The sequence below is a fragment of the Perna viridis genome, chromosome 15 (assembly GCF_037379345.1).
Source record: "Perna viridis isolate PV_CMFRI_1.1 ecotype Kerala chromosome 15, ASM3737934v1, whole genome shotgun sequence".
NCBI lineage: Eukaryota > Metazoa > Mollusca > Bivalvia > Mytilida > Mytilidae > Perna > Perna viridis.
This window is the reverse complement of record NC_142459.1, coordinates 21526974-21540011: the sequence shown is the minus strand read 5'-3', so window position 1 is coordinate 21540011 and position 13038 is coordinate 21526974. Positions and strand designations below refer to the sequence as shown.

The window sequence follows — 13038 nt, the reverse complement described above, 5'->3', positions numbered from 1 at the left end:
CAGGCAAAATAATTTGTATACATTTTTGCCTAAAAATCACAAATTTTTACACCTTCTATATGGTATCATGAGTGTCCCTTTGTTAATGCTTACCTGGCTGTTTTAGAATTTCTTTTCACCAATTCCAATGTCTCATTAACATTACTGATAGCTCCATCTGTTAAAACAAATACCTGAAAGAGTGTAAGAATTTTGTAAACTGAAATTTCCACGGCAGTTTTATTTTCGCTATTTTCGCTGCAATACATCTAATGGCAATACATGTAACCTGAAAATAAAACTGTTGTAAATATTTTTTTTTGAAAGAACATGACTCTATAATTAGGGGAAAGATTGCAAATTTAGAACTGCATGAAAGTAGATTGATCACAGAAACTCTGAACAACAGACGGCACAGAAATTTCCCGGATTACAGTACATGTACTAGGATTATTGATTTGTACATGTAAGAGTGAATAAAAAAATATTCATCAGTGCAGAACAGTAATTCTCTGCATGTGTTGAATGTTCAAGCATACTTGGCGCAAGTAAACCGTGAAAGTACATAAATTCGTGAATACCAATTTTTGTGGATACCAATGTTCATGGATCAGGGAAGAAACACAAATTCGTGGATTTTTTATAATTTGTGGTTGTGAAGATTTCAGTGAACATATCAATAGTATTCTTCTATCCGTTGGCCCACCCATGAAAACCACAAAAATTGGTACCCCACGAACAATGGAATAATAGGACATTAAAAGAACATGAAATGATACTCTGCCATGCATGTAATGGTGGTAAAAGGGGGAAGACAACATGTTCAAATTGATATAATTTGAAAACTACAGTTTAGACTTTTTTATGATACTTTACCACAGTTTTAAGTTTTTAAAAAATTAATTGATCTCTTCTCAAGTTAATGTCTCGAAACAGATGGGCAGGTCGTTAAACAGATGAACAGATGGACAGACATGTACTTTTTTAGTGTGGCGGGTGTTAATTTGGTTGGTTGTTTACCTGTCTTGGATGCTGGTGAACTAGGGGGTCTCCAAATATTTTATTGAGAGGTCTTAACAACTCTGTCCCTCCCATATCAGCTGTTATCCTGCTGATGTGTTTTACAGCCTTAACTGAGTTCTCTCTATTGTACTCTACACTCCTGAAATGGAATACAGTATAACCTGTCAAAACAAACCACTTTTGAACTATAAACTTTGTTCAATTTGGAGAGGTGTTTGGTTTTCCCCGGTTAAAATACAGCAAAACCTTGTTGTATCGCCATTATCTGCCTGACCAGACAAAATTTTGCATTACAACCAATTTGGTGATAATCAAGTTTGATAAAAACCAGATATTTGCTTATGATAATATAATCGGAAAGACTGACATGTGACGACTGATAGTTTAAAGTGAAATACATGTATTTGATATGGATGTTCATTTATTTATTTATTTTTTTTTTTTTGTGTTTTAAATATTAGTATGTTCATTTACATTGCTTTATTTGTTCTATGTTTTTTTTATTATTTATGATGCTGAAATCATGGCAAAACAAAATTGGCTAGGGTACCCTCCTCATCAATGTTGTAAGATTCCTTGTCAGATAAAATACAACTGACATTTCTACATTAAACTGGTAAATCCCATAACGAAGTGCAATATTCTCCAATTTGCTTCTACATGCTTTTATGCAATGTGTAATTTTGACAGTATAACTGGGTTGTTTGCATGTACAGAAATCAGGACAATGGAATTTTTTTTGCGAGTTTGGTGATAATTTGAGGGGCATTAAATCAAGATTTCACTGTATATCAAACCTGGTGAAAAGAGAACTTTCAAAAGTGTCTGGTTTAGACAGATTTTCAGATTATTCTGGGTTCAGTTTAGCCAGGTTTCCCAGCATAATCAAATTAGTTTGTTTCATTGCTAGAATTGATAACTAATACAATTACTATGGAAATGATATGGAAGCATCCCGAGTATGCTCATTCATGTACTGCATAGAAGAAAAAAACAAATATGTTGAAACCCATCATATACTCCTTTGTATAACTTTTATAAAAATAGTAAATACTTACAGAGATCACCAAAAATTCTTCAACAAGTGTAAACACACCTATAAGTAAGCTCTGGAAGACCCAGACAACGAAAGTATCTCCTGCATTATGGTTTTTTTTTATATTCAGTAAAAATCATGTACGTATAATTTCACAAGTCAATATGTGCATGCACATACATTAACAATATTTTATTCTTATTTTAATCTATGAATTTTTCTTCTTTGTAAGTTCAGTTTTCTGGAACAAAATATTCATTGTCAAAATGTGTCAACATTCTAGAATGATATTTAATTACATTATAAAATATTAGGATTAGGATCAGGTAACTTGTACAATTATAAAAAAAATGATTTACAGGGTGCAGCTTGATAGTACCACAAAGGTCCAATCAAGAACAGTAGGGACAAATATGGACACACCATTCGCACTTGATACAACATTGTATTTTGATTCAATTAGATATTTGACACAGGATAAAAATTTGACTAGAACCAAAATGGTCGCTTTTTGTCCATTATTCCTAAATGGTATAAGTTGAAACCTGGAAAATCAATTTCAATCTTTTTTTGGGTAGATGGCACCTTGTACAATTTCAAAGCAATCCATTTGTTACCAATTAAGTTAACATCTAGAAACAAAATTAAATACATGTAGTTCCTATATGTCCACTCATTCTTACTTGGCTGAAGTCGCAAGTTATTACATGGCAACAAGATTTAAGTCTAAACCCCCAAAATCAAACCCAGTCTTTCCATGATGGTATGGAAACTTGTAATACAATTACAAAGAAATTAAGGAGGTAGACCTAGGGTAAGGGACATAGCTCTTGTAATCAGTGAAATGTTTGCATCATATTCAATTTTATCAAATCCTATCAAGCTTTCATATGAAACAGAATGAAATCAGTCAAAGTTATTTTGATGCTTACATGGGATTGATATAAAATGCTGAATACAAATGTTCCAATGACTTGTATGAGTTGCGTCCCTTACCCTAGGTCTACCTCCTTAACTGACCAAAATCCAAGTTTATTGTCTGGATATCGGGGAAAAATTTATGTTCTAGCCTCTAATTTTGGGCACTAATTTCTGAAAAAAAATCCCCAAAATCAACCCAAGGTTGACAATTGTGGTATAAAAAATTATAAACATTCCTATGCTTTTACCAAAATTGTATTGCTGAATTGTATGAAATGCTAATTTCCTCATTCTAAAACGGGGCTATAACCCCCATAATCAATTACAACCCTTCTTGAGTGGTTTGGAACCTCACTATTAAGTTTTTTTTAAAGATCAACCAACTTATAATCAAGTTATAGCGGGAAACCCAATTGTCTACGAACGATTACATGGACAAATCTGCCGCCGATAACAACAGTGCAACACCAATATATGGCCGCAATTTTTTTTTGAACGTATCAAACCTCTGTACCCTCAGATTTTGACATTGTCAGAGGAGAAGATGGAGTCAAGCTGCTAATAGACCAGCAGTCCTTTCCACAAAAAAAACTGTACGAGTAAAATTAGTTTTGATGTCATAATAGATAATAGTATTATGACCTTATAAGATACTACTAATTTTACACTTATGATCTTTTTGTGAAATCAATAGCTGCTTTCACCATTCATTTGGCAATGAAAAGTATGATTACACATATGTTCCAGTATTTCTTGGCATTTAATAACATCTCTATATATGACAGAAGCCAATGGCACAGAAGGAACTAAGAATCACTGCTTTCCTCAATCATAGGCTAGCTAGAATACTTAACTGACTTACTTCTCGAATAGGCAGGAATGGGTTGTCCCAAAACTGATGATGTTAAAGTAACATCCAGGCCTTAGACTTTTCACCAGCAACATCAGGGTCTGTACCGCATTTTCAATATTAGGCCCTGTCATACTCCCTACAAGTGCATAAATGTAATAAAAGAGTAATCAAGGAAACTAAGGTTATAGCGGTAATCAAAAGACCAGACATGGAAAACAGACACACTCAACAAAGAACATAGAGTAACTAAAATCATACATACAAAGTAACAAAAGCAAAAGAGCAACTCCGACTCCACTAAAAATATAGCACAAAAACACATGTAAAACCCTACTTTTTTTGTGGTCAAGTCATACATCTCATGTATCTTAGACAATAAATTTATACAGAACTATAAAAGATACTGTATCATTCCAATTCATTTCAAGAATGTAGTGTAAAAAGATATTTTGAATTAGAAATCAGCTAACTGTGAATCACAACATTGATTGAAATGTGAACTCTCGACAGCTACCTTAAAGCAGATAAAATGTCACATTTTGTACATGTAGCTTACTGATGAACATTTTGATTTTCTTGGGGATTATTTTTAAAGTTTGTTTCCAAGAAATAATTTGTCACCAGAGATGCTATAAAAAAGATGTATGTTTTACTCTCAGCTTTTAAAAGCTTTAATCATATATTAAAAAAAAACAAACAAAAAACGATGTTTTTGAAAAAAAAAACTGGTTTTTCAGACAAAGAAAACTTTGTCTTGATAGAAACTCATAATCCCCCAGAAAATCAAATAATCGCTGCCTTTAGGTTAAATCAAGGCAAGTATAAGTCAGAGCAAATTTAAAATACTGTTACATGTGCAATTTAACCTATTCATGAAACAAAAATGACTATTGTTATATACCATAGTATATTACTAACCTAGCTACAATACTCACAAGACTATGTTACTCACTAGAAAAGAACTCACCAGAACACCTAATACTACATTACTCACTAGAAAAAAACTCACCAGAACACATTACTCACTAGAACATATTACTAATCAGACCACGTTATTCACCAGAACATAATACTCACAAGACTATGTTACTCATAATACTACATTACACACTAGAAAAAAAAAACTCACCAGAACACATTACTCACTAGAACATATTACTAATCAGACCACGTTATTCTCCAGAACACAATACTCACAAGACTATGTTACTCATAATACTACATTACTCACTAGAAAAAAAACTCATCAGAACACATTACTCACTAGAACATATTACTAATCAGACCACGTTATTCACCAGACCATATTACTCATCAGACCACATCACTCACTAGAAAAAAAAAATACTCTCCAGAACACATTACTCACTATACCATATTACTAAACAGGACACATTACACACCATATATTATCAATCCACATTACTCACCAGGCCATATTACTCATCAGGTTTCCTTACTCACCAGACTATGTTACTGAACTCACCATTTTACCCACCATTACGCATATAGACTACATCCTCATCTGACCATGTTACTCACCAGACTACATTTCTTACAAGACCACATTACTCACAAGACCATATTGCTGACCTGACCATTGTACTCACCAAAATACATTACTAACAGGCAACATTACTAAATAGACCATGTTACTTACCAGACCTATCTATCACAAATATATATTCTCCATTCTTTCTTTTGGCCTCCTTAATCTCAGGATAAAAATTCAGCAATAACATGTCTGACTTCATAATACCATCTGAATTATAACATGTATAAATAAAGAAAATTCAATAAGGATGCTTCTACCATATTTTTTGGGACACAGTCAATATAGTTACGCTTTTTACCCTTCAACCTTTAAGACAGTCAGTCTTCTATGGAAACGCAAGTCACCTGATCACAATTCTGTTTCGCAAGTGGCCAAATACTGATAACTTAGTGGTGTTCGAACAAAAAACTGTATCAAAAATTGAAAATGTGCGCCATGTGTTATTTTCTTGAATGAAATGTAAAAATTTGTGAGTGAAAAAAAAAAACTAAAAAATTTACTGAATCAGCTAATCTTTTTTTTTTTTTTTTAAATAAAACTCCCCATGCAGGTCCGGGTGTCAAAAGAATAGGCCTGCAGCAGTGTTAAACTTGTCATAAAAGCCGGGGGCTTTGGTGCTTTGCCCACAAAGCAACTGGGTTGTGTGCCCCAGGTGGTGGAATGGGGTACCCCTGGCGTGTTACGCTGGGTTGTCAGGCTATAACACATAAAACCTGACCACCAACCATAGTGGTGCACCGTGTTGGGAAAAATGCCACGTTCCTCGCATGTTAAAGAACCCTACTGTGGTATTCTCCCGGCGTAGAAACCATAGGGCTCTGCCACAGGAGGATAAATTGCTCAACCCTACACACCTCTCCCTATTTCCAGTGGCAATCAAAATTTGTCGACCCCATCATCTTTGTGTCCCATCCCATTTTTCATTTCAACATCATTTCATGTTCATCGCCTGAATATAGCTGAAATATTGCTGCTTGGGCGTTAAACCCAAACAATCAATCAATCAATCAAAAAAATAAAACTTGTTTAACTTATTTCCCTTAATTTTAATTTTTCAAAAAATTTCATTACCCTATAGCTAGCTGTGATCATTTTTTTTCATCATTTTGTCCAGAAAATCAGTAAATATCACTAGTGATTTCAAAAAATGTACTGGTATAGATGTATAAAATCCAAATGTCATTGTCAATACAGTATATATTTCTAAACTAGACATCTTACATATTATGTCTAACTTTCCTATTAAATTCCATCAAAATCCCTTGAACGGATAAGGAGTCCTATAATAATTAAATTTTGTCATGCACATCAATGTATGCTACCCTTTTATAAAAGTTTCAACAAAATCTCTGTAGCAGTTTAAGAGGAGTTGTGCTTACAAGAATTGTCATGCACATCAATGTATGCTACCCTTTTATAAAAGTTTCAACAAAATCTCTGTAGCAGAGGAGTTGTGCTTACAAGAATGTGGAAAAATGAACTAAAATGGATGAGCAGAAAATGGATGAGGAGACAGATAGATAGTGTTATTCTATTAACACTGGCAAGGGATATAAATATCCAACATTGGGTATTTCCTTGTAATAAACTTGAACCTTATTTTTCTATTCTTTACATATTTAGACTCCATTTGTACAAAGTGCAAAGACCATTTAGTGAGTATATCTCTAAAATCACATTTACTTACTGCAACCCCTGCTTTTCCAACTAACCTTGACCAGAAGATCCTCTCTCTATAATAGCAACTGGCTGTTCGTTGTTGTTATAGGATACATATACTACAATATCACTATCTAAGATACATTCTTCTGAGGTGAAGGACACCTACAAAGTTCAAAGGTCATGCATAAACTTGACATATGTTATGTACATAATTAATGTCAAGTTGATAAATCTTGTTTTAGCAACTTGTAATACAAGCACCAAATTTGGCAAAAAGACTTTTTATCCTCTTATTAGTGTATAAAAATAAACTGTTATGCATCCAAATTTAGACATCCTATATATGTAGGGGGTCTGAAGCATAAGTGGGTCAAAATTGTTCTTAGGGAAATGATGTACATAATATTAAATAGATCGTTTGACAATTTAAAACAGGTACAGAGGGGTGTTTTTTTTTAGGAAAAACAGACAAGCAAACAGTAAGATAAAAAGATTCAATTATATTTAAAAATAATGTCTAAGTTCAAGGCTGTGTTTGAAAGGTTAACAAGTTTTTTTAAGATGGAAGTCTCTCATACTAAATCTAGTAGAAATATTGTATGCGTTTTAACAAAAAAATAATTGTGTAAGTCACCCTTAATCTTCATTATCCCTAAAGACTTTCAAATTATAGTATTTAAAAATCTTGTACACACGTTATACCTGTGTTTCAAAAGGATAGCTAGTTTTGAATGCATGTCTTTTACTGAGGGTTATAGCATGCATTTCAAAATAAAAAGCTCTGTCCCTAATTGGCAAAGCCTCTAAAGATATTTTAGATGTTTACTTTTATTAGCCATAAAAATGTATCTGTTACCTCTTACCTTAGCAGTATTGTGGTCTGGTTCCTGGATTTCTACTGTTAATTCCTTACAGTCCGTCTCAATGTTAGAAATATTGAATTGCGATTGGATGGTTAAACTGAGATTAAAGGAGTAACTTCCCTTGCCAGATTCCACAATTTGGTCAGGAAACTGTGACGGAGGAACAACTGGGGTAAAAAATATTAAGTTAGTATAAAAATGTTGTTGACCTTCATGATTTACGGCAAGAGACAAAATATGCTCTCCCTATAAGTGAGTTTTTTTTTTTATGCCTGGCCTATTAGACAAGAATTATAGATTCCCAAAATAATTATATAAATGTACATGAAAGTTCTCTAAAAAGTTTTGATTGAAGATCTGGCATTTCTTGCATAAGTGGTCCGAAACATAGTTTTTTGTACAATAAAAAGACGATATATTTCTTTCTTCAGTATAAGAAATCTCCAACTTTTTCCATGTTTCTCATTTCTACATGTATATATTTTTTAAGGAAAGACAACTCTGGCAAAGCAACATTAACCTTGATTTTTTTAAGTGTTGATGAAACTTTCAGGAATGTCAAATGCTGCACATTGACCTCATATACATTGTAGCTTTTATTCCTATAGAAGCTCCTAACACCTTGCATTTTTTTGAAAGTCTTCCTTGCAAGTTGTACTATTGTAATAGTTTTATCAGAATTTTAAGGAAGTGGACCTAGGGTAAAGGACATAACTCTTGAAATCAGTGATATGTTTGTATTATATTCAATTTCAACAAAGCCTACCAAGCTTCCATTTGAAACAGAATGAATTCAACCCAAGTTACTATCATGCTTACATGAGATTGATGTAAAATGCTTAATACAAACGTTCCAATGATATTTAAGAGTTGTGTCCCTTACCTTAGGGCTACCTCCTTAAGATTATGGCTTTTGGACATCCTTCCTCCTGGCCTCACAACTTCTCTGCTATGAAAGTAATAATAAAAACTTACACAGCCCCCTTTGCAGTGTAGCATCACGTCTCTGCAGACGATGATACCTAGGATTTAGGATGATAGGCAACATAAACTTGACTGATTGGTTCATCTCAACTGTTAACTCAACAATATAGGCGATTGTCAATTTGACCTCTTTCTGCGATGGCAGGTTGCCAAGGTTACAGACAAATATGTCGCTACTGTTTTGGTCCTCTTGAAGGAGAAATGCTGTCATTCCCCTAGACACAGCATCATCATACGTCTCCTGGGCCTGAAATTTAGTTAGTTACGGTACTTATAAATTGGAACTTGAATAATCAGATTGATTGTTTGTGGTTTAACATCCTATGCCAGGTACCATGCATTCGATTAATCATACAAATCATACTTTAACAATCTTAATCTACAGGCGCAGATCCAAGGACTAGTGTACCGGGCATACACCCCCTAAATCGGTAAGAAAAAAAAAATTTCGCAACAAGTTTCATTCCATAATGTTTTTTGCTTTGCTTTGCACGGCATTTAATTCAATTTACACCCCCCCACTAAACTCAAATCCTGGATTCGCCCCTGATCTATTCATAGCACCCAAACTCTACATGTGTGTGGTCCATTTGTGAGTGGAGTCTGATGGAGTCACATTGTGTCCATCAAACACATTGGAGTCCCCATTTGATTTTATGTCTCTATCTTTCTACTTTGCAAACATACAACAATGTAATTTATGTCATTTGATAATTTTGTGAGTTTAGTAAGATTTCAATAATGCATACTGTAGAGAAAGGAACTGAAAAAAGTTAAACAGAAATAATTTTACCCCAGTTTTATTTTTTTCGGGTTAAATTACAGTTGTACTAATGCCATATTTTTACTAGTGGAGAAATTAAAATTCATGCAGATGGAAGTGTTCATATTGTAATGTATATTTTTATGCGTAAAATTGATTTTTAAATGCTCTATAGCATCAGCTATTCAATAAAAGAGTAATTGGCTAGAATATAAATTTCACTCATAATCGTGTGCAATGTAAAATTTTACATTGGGACAATAATTCCTAACATTTGTGCAATAAACCTATAGTTTCATTCAAATCATTTCTTTGAATGTAACAAGCACCTGCTTCTTTTCTTGACACTCAGCAGTAATTGTACGACCGTCAATCTCAGCCTCCATCTTATAAACAGCACTGCCATCATCTAGAGGAAATTTGAATACTGTCTCTATAGCTTCTGGTGTGTCATTCTTATATAGGAGCTCTGATTGGACATGAGCAATCACATGACCCACTGTTGCTGATACCACAATGCTTTTGAGGGCAACTTTAATGAAATTAGTAGTGACAGTAATTTTAAAACAGTCAGATGACTGACATTCATGTACAGGTAATTTTTTAAAACAATTTTTGAGTTGCATCAGGCCTGTTTACGCTACTTTATGACAATCCATATTTTTTGCCATTTGTTATGAAAATGCTCCATTATTAACCCCTGTTATTCTTTTATCATAGGTAATATGGAAAGATTCACTAACTGTAGAGAATCATAAACTTGCAATAAAAATATGTAGTAACTATGAAAAACATGTAATTTAAGTCAACACCTCTGAGTCCAGAAGCAAGTATACTGGTACAATGTACATACTAAGTATACTGTAAACAGGAAAAGTTTTGTGCCGTCTTTTTTGAAGTTTTTTTGCTATAAATCTGCTTAAATTAGAAATCCATGAACATTCATTAAACTGTACTGTAATATTCTTCAAAGAAGATTTTCATTACAGTTGAATTTTTGTATTTCAGATTTTGGGGTGAAAATAACAAAAATAAAACTGCTGTGAAAATTTAACGGTCTACATTACTCTGTTTCCACCAGTCCTACAAGAAGCTTAAACTATGGGTCAAGTGTAAACACTGGAACCAAATATTTACATGTATCATGTTTTCTTAAGGACAAAAAAACTGAAAACAAACTCAAATTTTTTACGTTATTTTCGGTCATTATCAAATTTATCTATGGTCATATTCGGAAAATTTAATGAAATTGCTGTCAATTTGAATGTACATGTGTAAAAATTACATAAAATGCACTGTAGATTTCATAATTAAGGGAGATAACTCTGTAAATGAACCCAAATACAATAGAATCTATTGGATTTTTAATGTTGATTATCTCCTAAGAGCAGGCAGATTTGAATGAATAAGTACACATTTCATAATATAGACCCATAAAACAACTTAATTACACAAATAAAAGTATGTAGCCTTTTTTTCTTTTTTTTGGGGTGTATTACATTTTTCAGGTTTTGCATGATTCTTACAAAGACAGCTACTTAATAAGACGGTCATTATTGACAAAAACTCCATTTACAGTCATGAGACATGGGTCAAAACCTGTGCATTTAAATTGAAAAATTCATTTTTCTTCATCCAGCTATTTGTATAATGTACTACATGTATATTTATATTCAGACTTAAGGAATTTTCCTTTATATTTTCTGACCTATATGTTTAATATATGTTCCCGCCAAAACACTGACATTGGGAGAAAGATACACTACAACAGCATGGCAGTATAAACAAAGAATAATAAAGGGATCCGAGATTCTAGCGGTAATCAAAAGAATGTACTCCAGGGACAAAGACCAGATATGGAAAACAGACATACACAACAAAGAATATAAAGTAACTAAAATCATACATACAAAGTAATAAAAGCAAATGAGCAACTCAGATTCCACTAAAAACTAGGAGCATGGACCAGGTGCGCCGGTAGGGTAAGCCTGCCAATTTATTTTCACTTCAAACTGTTATATCAGATATCAGATGGACTAAACATTGTTTAACAGATTTTATGTGTTCCTTGATTAGGTAAATCAATACCTTTATGTTCAAAATGCATTAGTAGGCAACCTCCATTTAACTTTGCATCTAAAAAATACCCATGCGCGTATGAACATGGTTGACTTGTAAACATGTATTGTTGACCGTAGCCATTTTTGATTGGTTCACTATCAATATTTTCATCTGACTGACACTTCCCTTACTTATTTAGAATCTTATCAGCAGATTGGCTTCAGTAATAAATTTGCCATGATTAATGGTTCATATACATGTACATGTAATCTGAGGAACATACTGACAATCAAAAGCTAATCATGGCCGACAGCAATTTACTTGTGGCACTGACTTTTTAGCTATACTAGCAGCCTGCCATACTAAAACAGCCCATGGAGAACCCTGGTCATAGCAAGATCTAGATTTTTCATAGAAGTGATTTTTAAAAAAATATTTTCAATACCTGAATGAGGATTTATATGCTCCAGAAGTAGTGTAAATGACTGTATTATGCGATTGAGAACCACACCGGTCTAGGAAACATAAACTACCTTCGATAATTAAATACATATTGAATCTGAGCTTTTTCAAAGATAGGGATTGTCAAAACATGGCACCGAAATGTTTACCAAAATTACGTAATAATACCAGACAATTTGACACAAAAGCATTTCGGACCCTGACAACCCACAGTTCTTTCCAAAGCTGGAAATTTCAGTTCATACTTATTCCAGACCATGAAAATAGGAGAGTGCATAAGGACAATAAAAACCATATACACATGTACATGTATCATGACACATTTCACCAATTTGGTAGGTAATAATAACAAGGCTCACAAAAAATTATGAAAGGACTGATGTGTGTCTTCAGGAGCATTGAAGGTTTCACCTTCCTCATATTAGGAAGCAAATTGTGTGGGTAAGTTTCAGTTCGTTTATTTCCGCTACTTTCACTTTGAACTGTTGAAGTTGACATTTACAACTCTACTATTGTGAGTGAATCGTTTGTGAACATATCTTTAGCTTCGATGGAATGAAATATACCTCAGAAACTACATATAATACATCATTATAGCTGAGATTCACCTAACGAAGTTCTTTAAAGTTCTCAGTGAATCTCGTCACGAATGACACAAAAGTAAACATTACTCACTCACTGCTTTTCTTGTCTTATTTACCTTCATTCCCACTCTGAAGACATCGCAAACCAAAATATTGAGAACTGTTGTTCATATAATTGCCGAAAACCATGTTTTCTTTTAACTGTTCAACACATATCTGACGTTCTACCCCATCAAAATAATGGGTTACATGTAGGCCTACATGTAAGTTGGCAGGGGAATCAAACATATAC

At 33.4% G+C, this 13038-nt stretch overlaps 1 protein-coding gene across 5 annotated transcripts in view; it reads right to left on the bottom strand.

Annotated features, from left to right (window-relative positions):
• LOC148597450 (von Willebrand factor A domain-containing protein 5A-like) overlaps nt 1-13038 on the bottom strand; it is a 29897-nt gene extending 16859 nt beyond the window's left edge. For 3 of the 5 annotated variants that reach the window (XR_015918946.1, XM_088563126.1, XM_088563128.1), the window contains exons 1-9: nt 12863-13026; nt 9969-10171; nt 8868-9123; nt 7893-8059; nt 7080-7191; nt 5473-5574; nt 3822-3948; nt 1000-1141; nt 94-173 (exon numbers count right to left, since the gene is read on the bottom strand). Coding sequence is in view for 4 of the 5 variants with exons in the window: in XM_088563126.1 (XP_088419252.1) it covers nt 94-173; nt 1000-1141; nt 3822-3948; nt 5473-5574; nt 7080-7191; nt 7893-8059; nt 8868-9123; nt 9969-10171; nt 12863-12935 (1262 nt within the window). In the remaining variant the exon portion in view is untranslated. Of the gene's footprint in view, nt 1-93; nt 174-999; nt 1142-3821; nt 3949-5472; nt 5575-7079; nt 7192-7892; nt 8060-8867; nt 9124-9968; nt 10172-12862 lie in introns of all 5 variants that reach the window. The other 2 variants (XM_088563125.1, XM_088563127.1) reach the window with 2 other exon arrangements.